Source organism: Nelumbo lutea, chromosome 6 (genome assembly GCF_056320005.1).
Source record: "Nelumbo lutea isolate HS-2025 chromosome 6, American lotus-T2T, whole genome shotgun sequence".
In the NCBI taxonomy this organism is placed as follows: Eukaryota; Viridiplantae; Streptophyta; class Magnoliopsida; order Proteales; family Nelumbonaceae; genus Nelumbo; species Nelumbo lutea.
Window position 1 is genome coordinate 21,459,054 of NC_142689.1, and position 22,246 is coordinate 21,481,299.

At 36.5% G+C, this 22,246-nt stretch overlaps 2 protein-coding genes across 9 annotated transcripts in view; both read left to right on the forward strand.

The window, feature by feature from the left end:
• Window positions 1-11,512: 11,512 nt before the first annotated feature.
• LOC148847851 (putative LRR receptor-like serine/threonine-protein kinase At1g53440) lies at window positions 11,513-12,458 on the forward strand. The gene is made up of 2 exons (XM_088948174.1): window positions 11,513-11,731; window positions 11,934-12,458. The coding sequence occupies exons 1-2, from the start codon at window positions 11,588-11,590 to the stop codon at window positions 12,294-12,296; spliced, it is 507 nt and encodes a 168-aa protein (XP_088804300.1). The 5' UTR covers window positions 11,513-11,587; the 3' UTR covers window positions 12,297-12,458.
• Window positions 12,459-13,552: 1,094 nt separating this feature from the next.
• Window positions 13,553-22,246, forward strand: part of LOC148847852 (2-dehydro-3-deoxyphosphooctonate aldolase) — a 61,799-nt gene continuing 53,105 nt past the window's right edge. For 5 of the 8 annotated variants that reach the window (XM_088949567.1, XM_088949564.1, XM_088949568.1 and 2 more), the window contains exon 1: window positions 13,638-14,031. The gene's annotated coding sequence lies outside the window, so the exon portion shown is untranslated. Of the gene's footprint in view, window positions 14,032-22,246 lie in introns of all 8 variants that reach the window. The other 3 variants (XM_088949563.1, XM_088949566.1, XM_088949571.1) reach the window with 3 other exon arrangements.

Sequence of the window (22,246 nt, forward strand, 5' to 3'; positions counted from 1 at the left end):
AGAAGCACTCATGGAGGTTTTGCAGCTTTTGCCCCCTCAAGGTGGCATGGCATGGCTAGAATGGCCATCATCATGAAATGCTCATGAAACATGATCCCCCCTCCCCAACTTTTTTGTGATTTTCTTAAAACTTACCCTGATTTTTACAAACCACTTTTGCTATGACATGGTTTTAGCCTTGGGCTGAAATCGTGGAATCGCAACCTTTGATATATTGTTGTCGTCATCATGAAATGCTCATGAAACATGATCCCCCCTCCCCAACTTTTTTGTGATTTTCTTAAAACTTACCCTGAATTTTACAAACCACTTTTGCTACGACATGGTTTTAGCCTTGGGCTGAAATCGTGGAATCGCAACCTTTGATATATTGTTGTCGTCCCACCTTGAATCAGATTAAGTGATGTCCCAATGTGCTAATCCGCTGGTTAGTAAGGTCTCCTGTTGATCATAGTGGAGACTTTGGGAGTTAAGGTCAAATCCCGTCTGCATCTGGGTTGGGAGATGGGCTACCCGCCCCATTCTATAAGCCTTGGAGAAAAAAAATGATTAATAATGTCAAAGTGGGGCCATAACAATACATCAAAGACTGTGTGATTCACGTTTTTCACCTAAGGCCAAAACCACATTCTAGCAAGAGTGAACTCCCTCTTGAGAGGAGATGGGATTCCCTGAAAGCAAAAATTCTAGACACACGCTAAAAGCATGGGCATCTAGTCACACGTTGAGATCATCTCCTCATGAATTTGACATACATGTGGTTGGATGTTATGTATACAAAGTTTTTGCTTCCAGGAGATCTAGGCTCCCTCTAGAGACCCTCTTGTGGGGCATTTTCTATTAAAAGGCAAACAATCCCTACAAGATTATCATAACACCCTTCTGTTCATCTCTACCCTTTAACCCAAAATACGATCATTAGCTTGATCTAGAGGCAAAGGCCAAAGTTTAAAACCTATTTTTGTGTGAAAAAAAAAACAAATGAAAAGGTGAAGCATTATGTGTTGTGAAATGATTGAATAACATAAACTAGGGTATGAAATGAAGCAAAATATTTTTATCATCGAAAAAATAGTCAATAAGGTTTATTGGTTTGCTCAGGGTTAATTTTGTCAATAAATAAATAATAATGATACAATAAATCACTTCTATTATAGTTGGTCAGGGATAATTTTGTCAATAATGTATGTATGTATGTATGTATATATGTATATATGTATGTATGTATATATGTATATATGTATGTATGTATATATGTATGTATGTATGTATGTATGTATGTATGTATGTATTCTTTTCACAACCACTTTCTTATAAGAACTTGATTTAAAAATAACCTAAATATTTTAAAACGGTTCATCCATAGGTAGGCATTTGTATTTTGATAATTAGATTTTTCCTTGGTTTAGGTGAGTTTTAAATCAAATTGTGAAAAAACGGAAAATGGAAAAAGAATTCTCCATGCTTTCAAATTCCATCCAATAAAAAGATTTCAAGATGATTACCTCCCTAAAATCTTCAAGCCTACACAAGAAAGGGATTTTAAAATGACTAGCCTTAAGTAAATATTTTAAATCTACTCAAATGTGAGAAATTGTTCTGGCCCACGGACCAGCTTGTGCCTAGCCCTCTTCCCACATTGCTTGGCATGGCACGGCCCAACTGGACTAAATTTATATATATATATATATATATATATATATATATATATATAGAGAGAGAGAGAGAGAGAGAGAGAGAGAGAGAGAGAGAGATTTTCCTTCACAAAAATGGTTAAATTACAAAAAGCCCCTTGTATTATGGGGTCAGTGACAATTATCCCCGTGAACTTTCATTCGCAACAAAAACCCCTGAGCTTTCGCTTTGCAACAAATACCCCTTATAGTAAAGTTCTGCCAATTAATTTTGAAAAAGAATCTCATTCAACTATTTAACATTTTTTAAATCCTCAAATTATCTTTTTCTTTTTTATATAAATGAGTTATGATTCAATTAGTTTTCTAAACATAATATCATAGTTCTCTCAATTGTTTCAATAAAATCCATGCAAATTTCTAGTTGGATTCAATATTCAGATGAAATGGTAGAGGTTTCTTTTCTGATAGAAATAAATTTGAGGTTTTGTTTGATTTTTTTTTTTTGATTTATTGAAGAAAGGAGTGGAAAACAAAAATTTAAAGAAACTTGTTTGTCAATGTCAAGAGATGATTTTTGTTATTTTAGCTGATTTGATTGGGAGAAAATGGAGGTATTTTTGGGTTAATTAGGGTTTAAGAGAGAAGATTGAATAAAATAAAATAAAATTTGTAAGTGGGTACTTTGGTAATTTAGCATATTCCGTCATCTAACTTAATGGCCAAAGGGTACTTGTGGCAAAGTAAAAATTTAGAAGGTCTTTGTCACAAATGAAAGTTCAGGCCAGTACTCCTGCACTTCCGTGCTGTTTCAGCACAACAAAAGAAACGGGTCATGTAGGATACACAAAAGATTGAATTCCCTTTCCAGTTTCCACCCAGTCCAATGAAGCCTTAATTGATTTGGTTCCCTTGGATGCACATGATTTTTCTCGGTGCAATATTGCCAGCCAAAACATGTTTTGGAATTAATAAACCAAAACGTTTTTCTTTCCCTTTTTTTTTTGGTATTGAGGCAAGTTTTGATGGCTCAAATCATAAAAACCTATGGCTCAGTTTGAAAAGAGTACAAATGCAAATATGTACAGTTTAAATACATATATAATAATACAAAGTATAAGATTTTGCACTCTACATATTTGCATTTGTACTCCTTCCAAACTCAGCCTATACTAAATTTTGGAGGTCTTCAAGACCGTCTTATCATTTTTCTTTCCCTTCTTTTGATCCTCAATGTGCTTTTGGATTTGTAGGGATTTTGATTTAAATTCCACTTATGCCTCAGATCTCAGGATCTCAGGAATTGAATGACTACTCGCCCACTTATCTTTCCAAATTCCATGAAGATTCAAAACTCCAAAGCTAAAAGCCTGTGTTCCCCAAAATTCAAGCCCACCACATGGGGATTTTGAGTTACGGATATTTGGATTAACTTCCGCTTCTTCCTCAAATCACGGGCTTTGAAATGACTACTACCCATATGTATGTTCCCCAAATTCAAATCCACTACAAAATAGACTCCAAATTTGTAGAACAATTTTACATTCTGCTGGATTATTAACTGTCGAGAGGCAATCATGCCAACAAGTTTCCAATTGCAGTAATTCAAGCTTAAAAGGACTTGCCGACAGCAAACAGCTTGAAGATTTCCATTACAACCCCATTTATACAACTCTACAGTTTGGGATTCAGTAGTTGAATGTCCTTGTTCAAATGAATCCATTTTCTCCATGTACATTTGCTATATGTTTTTCATCTCTCCACAAATTTGGACCATCCAAGTAATGGAGATTTGCTTTCCATATCCCCACCAGTTGTTTGTATTTCTACATCAGAAACAAGATATAGATATCTTTACAACTTTAGTCAAAATAGAATCTTGATTACTGACTAGAATGCTACATCAAATCCAGGCAAAGTCCATCCAATCACATTACCCTTCAATGCCTTGCTGAAAAGAAAATTCAGAATGACTAAATCAATATGTTACACAATCCTCTCTATTTTGGCAATATTTGATATTTTCCACTCTCTAGATTCATACATTTTAAACTACCCCTATAGGCCTCCTTTATCCCTAATTCACCTACTTTCATATTTGTTCTAAGAGGGCGTTTTTTTTTCGGATTTTGAGATGGGGAAAGTTGGTCAATGGGATTTTGGTTCCCATTGATCAAGAATCCCATGTTCTTTTTTCGGATTTATGTGGGGGTTATGGAAAGTTTATTTTATTGGGTACCACTTATCAGGGTAAGTGATACCCATCTCCCAGGTGGATAAATAACTTTCCCACCTAGGGGGATAATTGCCAACACTTGAATTGGACAAAAATGCCTCTTTTAATAATAGATTTTTATGGCTAAAATGGTCATTGCCTTATTTACATGAGAAGTAAAAGAACATGGGTAAATGCACTTACCCAGGTAAGTGTTTTTCAGGAAAAACTTACCCAAGTAATTGCATTTACTTGGGTAAGTAACTTACCGAAAAGCGAACGAGACCTAAGTATTAAGGGTCCATTTGGTTCATTGTCAGAACCAGAATGGAAATCCCCTAGAATAGGAATCAGAGTCATCCATTCCCTTCCCTTCACCTGTTTGGTTCAATGGAAATCGATAAAGAGAAATAGGATTCGAGGGATTTTTAAGTCATTTGTCTTTTTCTTTCTTTCTTTCTTTCTTTCTTTTTTCTTTTTTTTTCTTTTTTTTTTTTTTTGCAAATGAGATTCTCATTCCCAATGGGGAGGCCATAATGATCATTCCCTCGAATAGGGAAACACAATTCCACCAAGAATGAGAATTAAAGTTCCATTTCACTGAACTAAATGGCTGGCCATTCCGGTTCTGCTTCTAGACCCTATTCCTGCAAACCAAAGAGACCCTAAACCCTAATTCTTGAAGTTGAAGATTTGCTCAACAAAGTCGATCCTTGGATTCTCCACTAAAAACGCAAAACCCTGCAGTCTCATCCTAATCCTCTCAATGTCCAGCCATATGGGTACTTCAAGGACCAAGAAAACTAAAACTCTAAAACAAAATCATTCTGCACAGAAGTTACTTCCCCAACAACTCAACTCAACTAAGTCTTATCCAATCTTTTTGGGTCTGCCTGCTCCACCATTTCACTCTATTCAGTGCCACATCCATTGTCAGACTATGGGCCCAAGAATGTGCACCCAAAAGCATAAGCACATACATTTTCTTGGTGTTTTATATCATGAATGCTTTTGTGTTCATTTATTTTTTAAATCAATGCATCAGAAAAAAATAACAAAATAAAAAAATGAAACATGCTCTTGAATTATGTTTTTGTTTTAAGAAGAAAAAACAAGTTGAATTTGTTCTAAAAAATATTCATGTTTTTTAAACCATCACAATGATGACTTTTAAAATTGAAAAAAAAAAGAAAAGAAAAAGAAGTATGATATCATAAGTTTAAACATGATAATAGATCATCAAATGAAAACATATTTTTCAAACTAGAAATTCAAAAACATGTTTTAAACACATATTGCAGCCAAGAACATGTTTCAAACCAAATGGTTTTGATTTATTTTTAGCTCAGAAAAAGAACAATACATTAGAAGACATCCCTTCATGGGCAATTTTCAAATTGCACTTGTACTTCAAACATTGTACAAGCAGGATGATGCATCAAAAGAAAGAAAGAAAGCAACATGCAACTGACAGATATCACAAATTATTGCCATTGCAACTGAAGGGGACCTATTAAGCTTTTGCCATTGTCCCACTTTGATGGACCTTGTAAGCTAGAAACTTGACATTGCGATCATCACATGCAAGTGTTGGGGTTGTCACCAATCAAATTCATATTTGACTAATTAAACATCTTTAATTTCTTTTTTGTTTAGGAATTAAGTGAAAGAAAAAAAATGTGCATCGCAGACAATAAGAGGTGTCAATTGGACTGGATTTGGTCCAATATGATTCAATCCAATGTGAGTCCATTGACAAATGGACTGGAACGAATTCAGTCTAAATCCAATCCAATCCATTAAAATGTAAATGGACTGGATTGGATCCAATCCAAACTGAATGAAATATCAAAAATTATATATAAAAACAGTACATATAAAAATTACAAAAATATATCCAAATGAAGAAATCTAAAAAATATAAAAATTTTACACTTTTGGCATTGAAAAACCACTTTTATAAAAGTGATTTCATAAAAGTACTTTGATAAAAGTACTTTCATAAAAGTGCTTTTATAATAGTACTTTAATGAAAGTATTTTCGTAAAAGTACCTCCATAGAAGTGTTTTTATAAAAGTACTTTCGTATAAGTGCTTTTGTAAAAGCACTTAAGTACTTTCGTAGAAGTGCTTTTGTGAAAATGATTTTGTAAAAGTACTTATTATAAAAGTACTTTTGTATAAGTGCTTTTATAAAAGTACTTAAGTAAAAATTCTTTCTTAAAAGTGTTTTTATAAAAGTAATTTTGTTAAAGTGTTTTTTATAAAGCAGCTTCTATAAAAGTGCTTTCATAAAAACACTTTTTTGAAAGTGCTTTCGTAAAAGTATCTTTGTAAAAGTGCTTTCGTAAAAGTACTTTTCATAAAATTACTTTTATAAAAGTGCTTTCATAAAAGTACTTTCATAAAAGTGATGTTATGCCAACTTCAGTTTTGATCGGTTTCAAATTGGACAAGGGTTTGGTCTTATGATCGGATTATTGAAATTTTGGTTTAGGTCCAATTCAAACCAATTCAGACCAAAATTTGGTTTAGGTCCAATCCAATTCAGACATATATCTCCATGGTTGGAAGCCAACATTAAAACTTTTACTAAACTCTCGCAATCATGGAAACGGACCTATATGGTTGAAATAAGGCTTGGATGATGATAATGAGAGTCAATTTGCAAGAATCCTAGCTTGTGGCCTAAGAAAGAAACAGAACACTCAATACTGTAAAAGATGTAATCCTATTATGAAGCCAAGGTTTCTAATATAGACCAGTGTTTCAGTTATTTTGGACCTTTGGTCAATTGGACTGAAATGAAATAAAATGAAATTTCATTAAGCTTGACACTAAATGTAGCAATAAACTTTTAAATATTTAAAAAACCAAAATAAATACCAAGAAAAACCTTTAAAACCAATGAAGAGGAAGATCAACGGTTAGTTTCAGAGCATTCCAAAATTTGTATTAAAAATACTAAAAAAAAGGTTTTTGAGAAGCGGAAGATTAATGGCAAATTTCAAAACCATGTATAGCCTTCTATTGTTTTCCTGAGCTTTTAACGAGAGAGAAGGAAGAAAGACCAGCAGAGAGTCGGAGGCACAGACCATGCATCGATGGAATGCTAAGGGGGCATACAATGTGAATTGTTTTTCATGTTGTCAGTCCTAGAAACAAATCAAAATCATCTTGTGTGAAAACAGATTGTTCTTCAAATAAAAACACATAAAACATGTTTTTTGTTTTCAAAACTGAAACCAAAAACATGTTCTTGAATCTGGTTTCAAATTCATATTTTCATCTAATTATTCAACATCATGTTCCATAAATAATATAATTTCTATACCAAAACCAACTTATTTTTGCCTTTAAAAACAAAACAGAATTCAAGACCATATTTTTGTGGTTTTTTTGCTGATGTGACAAATCCAAAAACAAATGAAAAAAAAAATCATATTGTAAAATGCCGGGGTCCTATAATGAATTTTCCTTTTACCTCTTTGAACCTACCGATTCAAAGATAATTAAAAGATTACAGCAGAATGAGCCAAGCATCTTGGCTTGCTTACTTACGAGATCAGCTTATATAAAGCTGAGAGCCTCTAACTCTGTGCCTGTTGGGAGGGCTTTCATGCAATGGCTTTTGGCATTGAGAACAACTCAATTGAATTAAACTATTGGGTTGCCTCATTCTACAAGGTGTAATGTGGAATAATTCTATAGCTAAACAGAGAAAACTCGGGCTGTCTAAAATTTGACAGTGTGTGCTGTCAACAAGGCTCACTCTGTATGACACGTAGTTTATCCAACAACGTGAAGAGAGCCCTGTTGACAGCTCAGGCTATTGAACGTGGACGGCCAAAGTTTTCTCCGAAAAGTATATGGGAAGTTTGAGTTTTGGTGATTTCAATCAACGGTGAGCCAAAATCAAGGCATGAGATGCGAAATGAGGGGGGAGGGGTTGATTTTTATGGGCAGAATTCATGTTAATGCTTTTGAAACCAATCACATAGAAATTAGTATTCAACAAGGACCTTGATTTGAATTTTGAAATGAAAAGCTAAGACTGTGTTTGGATAAAAGAATGAGTATGACATAAAATTTCAATCTTCCAAAAAAGCAAACGTAGAATTGGGGCAACCAGTTTCATCTCAGCCCTAACATTCCCTCCATCCAAACACAGCTTTGGAAAATCAAAATCAGTAATTAACAAATTCAGATCAAAACTTGTGTGTCATGGAGGCATTCTTCATGCAATTTGAATCAGAATTCAACTCTTCAAACCTTCATCAACCAAAAATAAAAGTCCTGCTCGGATTAAATATTTTTGTATATAGTGACGAGCAATGTCGTCTCCACAGGGGTTGGGTTGATTTATTTTAAAAAAAACGAAATAGATGGTTGTTATAAAGATAAGGAAAATAAAGTAAAGATAAATTCGATAGAAGGCAGCATCTAGTTGAAGGTATAAGTTCAGCCTTGATTCTTACAATTGATCATCGATGCAAGGATGAATTCAAGTGCTTATGAGTAAATTGGTTATAGCTACTAATAAACTCTAATAGAAAATCTCTACTTGTATTTTCGGCAACCAAAACAAGCTCTTTGATTGCTTCTCTTATTAATAGACAACCCTAAACAAACTCTTAGGGTTTAATCTATTAACAACATTAAGAAATTGAGAGACCCAATTCTGGTCAGCAAACACACAAGCTCAATTCGTTTAAACCAGATTATATATCTTCATAACATGAACCGAAAACTTGTCCATAATCGGTTTATGTTATTTGGCACAAAGATTAAATCTAACAAACATATACGAATTTGATGATCTAATCGACAATAGGTTATTTTATCGTTTTACTCATAAACAATGAATTGAAATAAAATCAATTAGATCTCACAATTTTGTAGAACCAAGAATTCCTTAACCTTCAACCAGAAAATAAAAGCTAATCGAAATTCATGGAGAGATCGCAACTTCCAGATGAAGAGGACGTCTTCTACTTCCTTTCTTCACTTCTTCTTTGCTTGATTGAGTGATTTATGATTGCTAGTCCACCCCCCTTTATATAGCCTTGGGGGGGTGTTTCAAATACCTCTTGGGAGTTCTTTCTCAAAATAGAAAGTCCAATTTCCTAATGGAATAATGCTTAATTCATATCTAATCTTATTCTTATTTCTAAATAGAAATTCTTAACTAAGATGGACTTTGACTTTCTTTCTTGTTTTTCTTCACTTCTTTTCTTTTCTCTCCAATTCCCCAAAAGAAGCCTATAAAATCTCCTAAAATTTTTCTTTAGATAATAGTCTCGAAGTCTGACTTATCAAGAAAAATAAGATAAAACAAAGTTCTAATGCAAGTGGGAGAGTGGTGATTTCCGCATATGAAAACTTGTAGGTTAAAGAACTTTTCCAGCACGTTAGCAGTGCGGTTGTAGCTACTTCGGACCCAATTTCGACTTCGATGCAATCAATATCTATCAAAACTCAAAACATGAAAGTTGTAGAGTTTTTCCTTATCGTTCCGCATCTTGAATCATCTTAATCGGAGTTCGGATAAGAGAGATGCCCAAATTACGATGCGATGTCGAAACTGTCCAAAATTGCCCGATTAGCTTCGTTTTCACTTAACACCTCCATTTGTGCCCTCCAACTCAGCCAAATCCTACTAGGATTGATGGGGCCCACTTCTTGTATGCTGAAATCGTATTGGTCTTCTTCCAACGTGTTGGGGCTATGCTATAAACTCCAAATTCTTCCTTTCCGTTATATAAGTCCACAGTCTAGATTCTTCCTTTTGCAGTCATCCCACCACTAGCTTTGAATCTCCTTCTATAATCAATTTATTGATGTTCATTTCCTTTGCTCTTTGCACTCATTCCATCATAGCCAAGATCTCAGCCCTTAATAAATCTCCTTCACCTATTGGCCCAGAAAATAGACCAATAATGTATTTAAGATTTCATAATTAATGGTTAAGCAGTTTAGAAGTTATTTAGTTTTCTTATTAGTGGCAACTATTTAATTTCAGTTTTTCCTAGTTCTAGTAGGATTTACTATCCCCATAATGTCTATATATATGCCTAAATTGCAAAAGTGTGGATCTGATGAGTGAATGAAGATTGTTTGAGATCATAAAGCTTATGCTATTTGTGGTGAGTGGTTCTCATGCCCTAGAGCATAGTTTTCAAGGCACCAAGGCGAGGCTAGGCGACAGGGGGTGCCTTGTCGCCTAGTTGCCTAGGTAGTGGATTTTTTTTTTTTTTATGTTGGGAACATAGATCCTAGGGTAGTTTCCTAGGTACCATAACCATATTTCCTTAATAATTATTCATAAGAAAAGTATAAAGTTCATATTAAAGTATAGAAAATCAACATATTCATGAGAAGAAAAAGAAGAAGGAAAATAAAATTCAAAAAATATAGGGGATGAACCCTTATTTTTGTTATAGGAAAAGAAGAAAAGAAAAAGTAATGGTTATTGGTTCAGGTTCTAAAGAATATATGAAAGAATAAAATGTTCTGACTAGATAAAATTTTAAGTTCTTCCTTACTTATTGGTTCGGGTTTTGAAGCCTTTGAGGGTTCAATACAACATTTAGCAATGTTTTTGTTGATTAAACCCTAATAAATGAGAAAATAATAAAAAGAAATTAGTATATAAACACAAGAATGATTATTTTAGTTTAATTGTGTCTATTTTATAATTATAATCTCAAAAAAGAATGAATAAAAAAGTATTTTATATTAGGAAGTAAAAAAATGCTTGGTGATTAGGCAAGGCGAGCCTCAAAGGACGCCTTGTTGCCTAGGCGTCGCCTTGAGAACTATGCCCTAGAGTGATTCTAGGTACCTCATTAAGTGATTATGAACCTTACCACTTCTTTCTCCCTCCATTTTCTTTCTTAATCTTTCAAGAAATCTTTAAATCCATAATCAGCTAGAAGTTTCTCATCAAAAGACGATCATTCAACATTCCCTAAGGACTAGAATTGATCTAGTTGAGTGTACCAAACAAACTCCAATCCCTCACATATTTGGATGCCCCCATATATCCTTACACCCTTTCATCTCTCTAAATATCATTTCAAAATTCTACCTAAAACCCTATATTCCTTACTTCTTTTATTTGACTCCCAATCCTACAATTTCCATCCTTTTGTCCAAGATGTATTCTGGACCATGCCAAACTTGGTAACCCTAGACCTATTTTCCCTAATTGAAACTTGACAAATTTAAACTCATCTCTTGATCATTTAAGTCCTATATCAGTTGGCATCAGAGCAAGCAGTCCTACATACCAAGAGGTGTTTTTCCATCCATATAGTATTAATGTAATATCTTAAGAAACAGGATTAGAAATAGATGAGTGCCTCTAGAAGAACATCAATCCTTTTATTGAAAGATGAACAAAGAAAGTTTGCAACTAAATAATATATTTACATAATCAGTTTTAAATTGTCAGTAGGACAACGAGAGTAAAAAGAAACAAAGAACTTGCACATGTTAAGAAAGAAACAATATATAGGCTAGCTTGGAGAACTTTGCTAAACTTACCAATTGGGTGGAACAAACCAAATCACTGATCTCAGTAGCTTGTTGCTTAAGCAAATCTCTCCTAGGGGCAAGTTGCAAACTTTTGACTATGCAGGGTCGAGGAATTGTTGTGTTTAAGATTTAGACATCTTTATCTGGATTAAGTTTGCAATAACATGACACACTTCCTTTTTTCTCCCTTAGAGGATATATGGCTCCAGAATATGCTATGAGGGGTTATTTGACTGACAAAGCAGACGTTTACAGCTTTGGAGTTGTGTTGTTAGAGATAGTCAGCGGAAAGAGCAACACAAGTTATAGGCCAAAGGATGATTTCGTTTATCTTCTTGATTGGGTAAGCTGAGCATTTTGCAGTTCTTCATGGAGCAATTTATTTTTACTAGTCAAGAACCTAGAACTTGGAAACTGTTGCTTGTTAATTGGTTATGCACATATATCTACTGGTATAGCATCAGACTAACAAATTCATATGCACTTTGATGGATTGAAAATTTTGATGAGATTAAAATATAGTGTCTTCTTTTATGGAACTACAGGCACATGTGTTAGAAGAGCAGGGGAATCTCTTGGAGCTTGTTGATCCCATCCTTGAATCAAACTATTCTAAAGAAGAGGCATTAAGAATGCTCAATTTGGCTCTCTTATGCACCAATCCATCTCCTACCCTCAGGCCAGCCAAGTCTGCCGTAGTAAGCATGATAGAAGGTAAAATTGCCATCCAAGCTCCTCTCGTCAAGCGGCGCTCAGCAGATGAAGAGTTGAGATTTAAGGCCTTTGAGAAGCTCTCCCATGACAGCCAATCATACATCTCAATCACATCTCATGAAGGTCAGATGCAGAAGAGCATGTCGATGGAGGGACCATGGATTGATTCCTCTCTGTCTTCCCAGGGCAAATAAGAGAACAGACTTCTGCGTGATGCCACTGAAACTAATTCAAACAAAAAGTATGTGTCTGTGATAGAGAGAGAGAGAGAGCCAGCTTGTTCATAACCTTTTTTTTTTTCTTTTAGAAGTTTAATTGTTCACAACTTTCATTTATAAAATTATAAGTTGAATGTATATATGAATACGTGATGAGATTGCCTGGTTGTTTGTTGATGTTTGTGTGGTGGGTCAGTTGGGAATTGGGATTTGCTCCTTACACCGATCTCACAGTCACATTCGACCGTGTATTGAGAACATCTCCCATGAAAAATAACACGAGAGGTGTCGATGGGTCGGGTGGTTAAAACGGTAAACCTGGTGGATTGGGATCAGGTTTATTTAAGTGTAGTGTGGGTTAGGGTTTAGATGCCCCAACCTGAATTGGGTTCAGATTTCATAATCCCAAACCCATCAGATCATGAAGCTCATATACATGGTTTTGAAAATTGGATCGGACTGGATGGCTGCACTGGTTGACCCAGGAATGGATCATGGCTTTGGTTTTAGTTTTGGACCCCAAAACCATCCAATCAAGGTTTGGACCAGATGGTTGAACCCATTTGACCCTAGAATTGTGGTCAAAGTGGTTCAGTTTCTGGTTTGGTTTTCAAAACCATGCTCCAATAACATATTATTGCTAATATTGATTTCTAATCAATGTTTAGAAAACCAAACTGTATTGGATGGTTGGGTTGGATGAACCATGACTGATCCCCTGGTTGGTTTGGTTATACCCTAAAATGGCATTCCGATTTTCATTCTTGGTGGAATGGGATTCCCCCCACCCTGTATGGGAGAATGGCCATTCCAAGCCCCCCTTTGACGAGATCATATCTCTGCCCCACAACACCCCATAGCACATCCCCGCTTTGTATTGAGAACATCTCCGACTGGTACCATCATCAGGAATGTTCCCAATACACGGTGGGGATGTGTTATAGGGCGTTGTGGGGCAGAAATGGGATTCCTATTCCAAAGTTTCTTAGATAAAGAACTCCTAACAAATAAAAAAAACTCAAACCCTAATAATAATAATGTACTAAATATCAATTATTAAATACTAATAAAATAATATTACAATATTAACAAACTTGTAATAAAAATATTGATAAAATAATAACAAAACAATAATATTTTATTTTATTAGTAAATTAACAATAATGTAAAAATAATATAACAATAATAATACAAAACAGGCATTAGGAATAAGCGTTTCCAATTCTGATTTTAAGAGATTTCGATTTCGATTCCATTCCGATCCGACCTTAACCAAACGGACCCTAAAACTTCTAAAGCCCAAAGTACAAAACCCTCATTTTTTCAGTTTTCACTTTGTCTTTCTTTCCATGTTCTAAAACTCGAAACCGCCATCGCCACTGTTCTCTTTCTCTCTCCCTTCTTTTCTATTTTTGATAAACTTCTCTCTCCCTTCTTCTTCTTCTTCTTCTTCGGTCTTCTGTGTCTCACCTTATAACCTGCGAGCTGTGGGTCATCTCTCCTTCTCTCCCTCCTCTTTCTCCTCCTCCTCCTCCTTTTTCCATTCCGTTATTGTGTCTCCACCGTCAAATGCCCTGTTTAACCACCCAGGCTTGCGATATCCACGCCAAGTGAAGGTCAGCGGTTACCCTGGGCTTCTGTGTCTCATTCGTTGCAGTGTAAAGAGGCTACTCTTTCCATCCGTGGAGGCTAGCTTGGTATCTCACTAAAGGTTAGTGGCGGCAACACCATTTTTTCACCCATTATTCTCTGTTTTGTGTTTTTTAATTTTAAAATCATTAATATCTAATTCGGAGAAATATGGGATGTTCAACAACAAACTGTGGTCTTAAAAATTTAAAATTGTTTGTGTTCAAGTTTCGGTTTAGATTTGGATAAAACAAATCTAAAATTGTTTGTAGAATGCCATTTAAAAATTATTTGTATGCAGCTTTTAAAATTTAAAATTGTTTGTATGCAAGTGCAACTTTTAAAATTGATTGTATACATGTTCTAATTCTAAAATTGTTGAATGACAAAGTTTAAAATTGTTTGTAGAATGCCATTATAAATTTTTAATTATTGAATTCAGATTATTGAATACTTGTGTAATTGCTAAGATTCTTTTCTTAATTTTAGTTAGATATTGAAATAAAATATACATAGTTAATTTTGTTGAACTAAACATTGAAGGTTTGAAATGTTGTTTGTATTACTTATTACGTCATCATGGTTTTATATCCGATTTGACCCCGATTGGACCTTTGATCTGTGAATGTGAACCTCTCCCAGTATCCCTTTTATGCTCGGTAGGGTTCTCTAAACATTGTTTCTAACCAATAGCTTTAAGATTGCGTTTGGTTAGAAAGAGAAGGTAGGGAAAATTGCTAGTCCGGTGTATATTTCCCTACCTTTTCTTTCAAACCAAACACAGCAAAATTTTTAGTTTTTTCTTTTCATATTTGTTTTAGTTTTTCTTTCTTTGCATTGGATGTAGTGAGGCCTTGGACTTGGAGCCATCAACTGAATTGGGAAATTCCAATAATGTTATTATGTTCAGAAAATGTGCTGTAAAGGATATAATTGAAATTCTATGGATCAGGTTTTGGTGAAAGCATTAGAGGGTCGGATTAGGGTGAGGGGGAAACCCATATTGAATTTGATCCGTTCACATCCCTACTTAACTGTTTTTGGTTACATTATTTGTTATATTTGCATGTAAGGTTGGATTTGAGCTGATCCAAGCTGAATATCTGACTATTCGAGCTTGGCTTGGCAAAACAAATCAGGCTCGAGTTTGGGCTTGAGTTCGACTTGAGTTAGAGACATGAGTTCTAATTCAGCTTAACTAAAAAGCTTGTATGTTTGAGCTTGGCTCAGCTTGAGCTCGATAGTGAGACAAGCTTCATATAAAAATAAAAAATTATTATATATAAAAAAATTTAAAGTTATTATATATAATATAAGCTCAATTAGACTCGTGAGCCTCATGAGTCAAGCTTCATTAGGCTTGAGCATGGCTTGATTAGCAAATGCGCCTACATATTGGGCTTGTGCTTGGCTCAAAGCACAGTTTAAACCGAGTGGAGTTGAGCTTTTCATGACCCAAGCTCGAATAGCTCATGAAAAGCTTGGTTTGTGTCCATCCCTATTGACAGGGAGGCAACATCTTTCGTTCTCTTTTCATTTGCTATGCAACAACTAGTTGATCGCCACTATTTCTCATTTCCTTGTGCTTCTACATTGTACTCTCTGCTCTCTAACTACCCATTCTCAGTTGAATCCATGAAGAAGGTTCTGTTTGAAGCCTTTCTCTCTGTCTCTTTATGAGGTTAGTGAACAATAGAACTTGTAGATTCTTTCTTTGTTTTTGTCTTTTGGATTAATATATTATCTCTCAATCTTCCTTCCTATGTTACTCACCGCTAGCTGTGCACAAACTTTGTGCATTTGTCCACTCTCTATCTTTTGAATTAGGAGTAGCTGCATTTGATGGATGTTTAACTATTTTAACGACTGTTTATTCCACGTGTTTGATCCTCTTAATCATGTGAGAATACCGTTTATTATTTTTATGTTTTAGGAAATCATAACTTAAAAGCTAAAGGGACTCTTTGAACAAAACACCTTCCTCTTCTCCTCCCTCTTCCTACACACACTGTTTCCCTTTCCTTCTCTACTCTAGTTCCCCACCTTTCACTGGTAGATGCCACCACTGTGATGCTGTTGCCGTTGCATTGAAGCATGCGGTACTCCTATTACCTGACAGCCACCACCACTTCGTTGAAGCAAGGTGCCAACAGATCTAATCTCCTGTAAATGCTAAGGTAAAACTGGTGGGTGTCGAATCCAACCAAAAATAAAAGTCGTGCTCGGATTAAATATTTTTGTATATAGTGATGAGCAAGGTCGTCTCCACAGGGATTAGGTTGATTTATTTCCAAGAAAACAAAATAGAGGGATTTGATAGTGTGCGTAATTTCCATATTATTTGTATTTTTCTTATTTAATTAGTAAGCTAATTAATGGATTATATTGTGTTTCATTTAGAAAATAGCAATTTGGGAAAGCGAGCTGAAAGGAGCTTGTAGCAAAGCCCCAGCACGTTGGAAGAAGACCAATATGATTTCAACATACAAGAAGTGGACCCCATCAATCGTAGTAGGATTCGATTGAGTTGGAGGGCACAAATGGAGGCGTTAAGTGAAAAACGAAGCTAATCGGGCAATTTTGGACAGTTTCGGCACCGCGTCGTAATTTGGGCATAACTCTCTCATCCGAATTTCGATTGAGATGATTCAAGATGCGTTGGAATGATAAGGAAAAACTCCACTACTTTCATGTTTTGAGTTTTGATAGATACTGATTGCATCGAAGTTGAAATCGGGTCCGAAGTAGCTGCAACCGCACTGCTGACGTGCTAGAAACGTCCCTTAACCTACAAGTTTTCATATGCGGAAATCACCACTCTCCCACTTGCATTAGAATTTTGTTTTATCTTATTTTTAATATTTTTCTTGATAAGTCAGACTTGAAGACTATTATCTAGAGAGAAAATTTAGGAGATTTTGTAGGCTTCTCCTGGGGAAGCGGAGAGAAAAGAAAAGAAGAGAAGAAAAACAAGAAAGAAAGTCAAAGTCCATCTTAGTTAAGATTTTCTATTTAGAGATAAGGATAAGATTAGATCTGAATTAAGCATTATCCCATTAGGAAATTGGACTTTCTATTTTGAGAAATAACTCCTAAGAGGTATTGGAAACAACCCCTCCCCCTAAGGCTATATAAAGGGGGGTGGACTAGCAATCGAGAATCACTCAATCAAGCAAGAAGAAAAAGAAGGAAGGAAGTAGAAGACGTCCTCCTCATCTGGAAGCTACGATTTCTCCATGAAGTTCGATTAGCTTTTATTTTCTAGTTGAAGGTTGAGGAAGTCTTGGTTTTACAAAATTGTGAGATCTAATTGATTTTATTTCAGTTCATTGTTTATGAGTATTTATATATTTTCTGCGATTTCTTGTTTAAGATTATTTTTTTGATTGAGCAACAGGATCCATTGTTCAGTCGATAAAATAACCTATTGCCGATTAGATTATCAAATTCGTATATGTTTGTTAGATTTAATCTTTGTGGCAAATAACATAAACCAATTATGGACAAGTTTTCGGTTCATGTTATGAAGATATATAATTTGGTTTAAACAAACCGAGCTTGTGTGTTCGCTGACCAGAATTGAGTCTCTCTAATTCTTAATGCTATTAATAGATTAAACCTTAAGAGCTTGTTTAGGGTTGTCTATTAATAAGAGAAGCAATCAAAGAGCTTGTTTTGATTGCCGAAAATACAAGTAGAGATTGGCTATTAGAGCTTGTTAGTAGCTATAACCAATTTACTCATAAGCACCTGAATTCATCCTTGCATCGATGATCAATTGTAAGAATCAAGGTTGAACTTATACCTTCAACCGGATGCTGCCTTCTATCGAGCTTACCTTTACTTTATTTTATTTTATTTTCCTTATCTTTATTTTTTTTATCAATAACACCTTCATTAATTCAACAGTAGAAAATTTACAAGTGGTAGACAAACACACTTATCTTCCAAGAGTCACAAAGAACTTCAAGAAAGGAAAGAAGAAAATACAAAGATACAAGGACACTAACATTACAACTTAGCCCAAAACAAGGAATCCCTTTCTCCCCCTTGTTTTGCTAAACCGTCAGCTAGGGAATTAGCTGATCTCTTAATCCAACATGTCTTAACTTCCATCTCCCGCATCAGCCATTTGAATTTCCTCTTTTCATTGTTATACTTCCAAAGATCATTTTGTTCTTTGGTCAGCCACCCTATCAACACCTCTGAATCCCCTTCAATTATAAGTTTCTTGGTGTTCAATTCCTTAGCTTTTTGGGCTCCTTCCATTACTGCACATATCTCAACTCTAAGGGAGTCACCCACTCCAATTGGGCCTGAGAACATTGCAGAGATGACCCCATTTTCATTTCTAAAAACACCCCCGATCCTTGATTGTCCCGGGTTTTCCCTACTGCATCCATCAAAGTTTGATTTCAAGAATCCACTAGGTGGGGGGGGTTCAAGCCACACTCATTACTGGCTTGGTCTGCGTGCAACTTGCAATTTCACCCCACTTCCTCAACATGTCATCCACAGTGTAGTCTGTGAATATTTCCAGAGATTTCAGCCACTGTACCGCCCTAAACTGTATGATAGTCCTCAAATCTGCTGTCCCTCTTTGAGTTTCTGAGAATATCATGGAGTTCCTTTCTTCCCACAGTGTTCAACATACTGCAACCCTTGGTCTTCTCCACATTGTCCTTCCCCTTTTTAATCGCCACCTGAAGAAAGAGGGGGTGAAAAGGCCCTGTAGGTCTTATGGGGGATTCCAGCTGCATCCAAACAAGGAGAAAGCCCAATCCCACGACACCATTAGGTGAAAACTAGTCTCCCCATCTGCTTTGCACAGAACACACCACTGAGGTGACAAGCAAGTATTGGGTCTCTTCTTTTGGAGTAGATCACCAGTGTTGATTCTTTCCAGATAGGTTTTCCAACAAAAACTACCAACCCTAGGAGGTATAGCTCTGCACCAAACCTCACCAACAGGAAAAGGGGATAGGGTAGGACTGGTGGACTGACTTAAGACTTTGAAGAAAGAAGCACAAGAGAAAATGCCATTGGGGTTACGTGTCCAAATTCTAGAATCCGCCCTAGTGGGGTCTAGGACAACGTTATCAAGAATTACAAGAAGGCTCGAAACACAGTCGAAGTCTGAACCCCTCAAATCCCTTCTTAGACCCAAGTTCCACCCAATCCCAGAAGTGGAAGAGGATGGGGTGGTGAATGACGAGATCGGCATTTTTCAAATCAGAAAGAGCATACAAAGACGGAAACTAATCCTTTAGAGGGGTGCTCCCCACCCAGGTTCCCAAAATTTTATGGAATTACCGGAATTCAAGTCATACTTGATATTAGGAATGAAAACTGCTAGCAGGTCATGAATGGCTTTCCAAGGAGAATTGCTTGTGATCCTAGCTCTGATTCCAGCGTCCCATCTGTTGTGCTCCAGCCCATGAATTCTTGCCACTATTCTAGCCCATAGCTTCTCCTTCTTCATAGGAAACCTCCACAACCACTTCCCCAGCAGAGTCATATTCCTTCTCCTAATACTCCCGAGTCCCAAACCACCACACGACTTACTCCTGCACACTATTTCCCAACTAACTCTATGATCCCTCTTCTCTTCTCCCGGCTCCCACAGGAAATCTCTCATTAACTTCTCTAATCTATTAGCAATCTTCACTGGGATTTTAAATACCGACATGAAGAAGATGGGTAAGTTAGCAAGCATGCCCTTAATTAATGTAATTCTCCCGCCAAGAGAGAGGTAATTCTTTTTCGAGGATACAATCTTTTTTCAAACCTTTCCATCACCGGGTTCTAGAACCTCTCTCTCTTGGGATTATCACCTAATGGTAATCCTAAATAGTTCAAAGGCCACCCCGTGACTTCACACCCCAACACTTCAGCACTCTCCCTGATCTCTCCCTCCTCCAAATTCACCCCCACTACACAGCTTTTCCCAAGGTTAACCTTCAAGTTGGACAGTTGCTCAAACAATTGTATCACCGACTTTAAATTCCTGATAAACCTCACATTACCACCTTCACAAAACAAAATTGTGTCATCAGCAAACTGTAAATGTGTGAGGGGGGTTTTCATCCTCCCAACCCTCCAGCCTCTAATGAGCCCCCTAGAATCTGCTCTGTGAATCAATTTCCCCAAAACCTCCGCAATTAAAATGAACAAGAAAGGAGAAAGGGGGTCTCCTTGTCTTATATCCCTACTGTCTGGAAAGAAATCTACCACTGCCCCATTCACTAGCACTGAATAACGACAATTCCGGACACAACCCATGATCCACTTACACCATCTAGCCCCAAACCCGAATTTGGTTAAAACTTTCCTCAAGAACTCCCAGTCCACCAAATCATAAGCCTTTTCCACGTCCAACTTATAGACCACTCCCTTCTTCTTATCCCTCTTAAAGTTCTCCACACTCTCATTAGCAATTAAAATCTGGTATGTAATTTGTCTTCCACTCACAAAAGCTCCTTGATAGTGTTCAATGATATCCGGAATTACCTTGTTCTTTCTCAAAGACAACACTTTTGCAATGATCTTGTACAAGCTATTCACCAAACTTATTGGCCTAAAATCCTTCGGGTGGGATGCATCTATTTTTTGGGAATTAAGGTTATAAATGTAGAGTTCACACCCGGATTGACAATTCCTCTCCTGAAAAACTCCTCAAACACCCGCAAGAGATCATCTTTCAAAATATCCCAACAATCCTGATAAAAAGCCATTGTAAACCCATTCGGCTCTGGAGCTTTTGTTCTATCCATAGAAAACACAACCTCTTTGATCTCTTCTATATTAAAGCTTTTTTCCATCATTCTCTTGTTCTCCACCCCTACATCTGTCCAATCCAAACCTTCTACCCACACCTTTCTACTCACAGGCCTTCTTAGAATAGATTTGAAATGCTCCACACAGGCCCTGACAATCTCCTCTTGCTGTACTAACTCAACTCTATCTACTACCAATTTGGAGATAAAGTTCTTCTCTCTCCTGCCATCTGCTAGAGAGTGGAAATACCTAGTGTTTCTATCTCCCTCTTGCAACCATTTACACTGAGATTTTTGCCTCCAGTTAATTTCCTCCTTGTGCATGCAATCCTCTAACTGTCTTCTCAATTCTCTCCTGAGGTCATTGTCTTCCTCTCCAAATTCTCCCCTTTCCTCTTTAAAGTCAAGGCTTTCAATCTTCTTCATCAAGTCTCCCTTTCTTTCTTCTGTCCTCTCGAACTCCATCAAGTTCCACTCCTTAATTCTTGCTTTCAAGAATTGTAGTTTCTTATGGAATTTTATCCCCTCCTACTCCACCGACGGGTTACACTCATGCCACCACTCCCTCACTTTGTTAGTAAATCCTGGATGCAGTAACCACATTTTCAAATCTAAAGGGGGTAGGACCTCCACACCTTCTTTCCTCCTTGCATAACACCATGGGCCAGTGATCCGAGGTCACACTTGGGAGAGCTCTAGCATCCAAGGTTCCCCAATGTTCTTCCCAATCCAAAGAGAATAGGAATCTATCTAGCTTAGAGCAGATGGGTCTAGATTGGAGATTTGACCATGTAAATGCCTTATGCGCTAGGGGAATCTCTTTAAGCTCAAAGGCATCCACAAAACTGTTAAACTTCCTCATGCTTTTTGTCACCCTCTGGTTAATCTTTTTGGACTCTTCCAAGACCCTTATCACATTGAAGTCCCCACCCATGCACCAAGGCCCATCCCACAACCCTCTAACATCAGCCAGTTCCTCCCACAACTCCTTTCTCTCTTTGTAATCATTCGGTCCGTAAACATTTGTGAGCACCCACATATAATCATCCTCTTGCTGCTTAAACTTCATGGAAACCGAGTACTTTCCGATCAACTCCTCCATCCCTTCAACCACATCCCTCTTCCACATTGTTACAATCCCCCCGGAAGCACCCCACGGTGGAGCCGCCACCTAGCTAATCCCCCTGGCTTTCCATACACTCCTTGTCCATTTTCCTTATCTTTATAACAACCCTCTATTTCGTTTTCTTGGATATAAATCAATCCAATCTCTGTGGAGATGACCTTGCTCATCACTATATACAAAAATATTTAATCCGAGCAGGACTTTTATTTTTGGTTGGATTAGCTGCCACCCAACTAATCCCCCTGGCTTTCCATACACTCCTTGTCTTTATAACAACCCTCTATTTCGTTTTCTTGGATATAAATCAATCCAATCTCTGTGGAGATGACCTTGCTCATCACTATATACAAAAATATTTAATCCGAGCAGGACTTTTATTTTTGGTTGGATTCGAC

Bases quoted from the DNA above. Each gene is read 5' to 3' on its own strand.
- LOC148847851 (XM_088948174.1), top strand. From the start codon at position 11,588: ATGGCTCCAGAATATGCTATGAGGGGTTATTTGACTGACAAAGCAGAC. The intron at 11,732-11,933 runs GTAAGCTGAGCA...ATGGAACTACAG, and splicing joins TCGTTTATCTTCTTGATTGG to GCACATGTGTTAGAAGAGCA.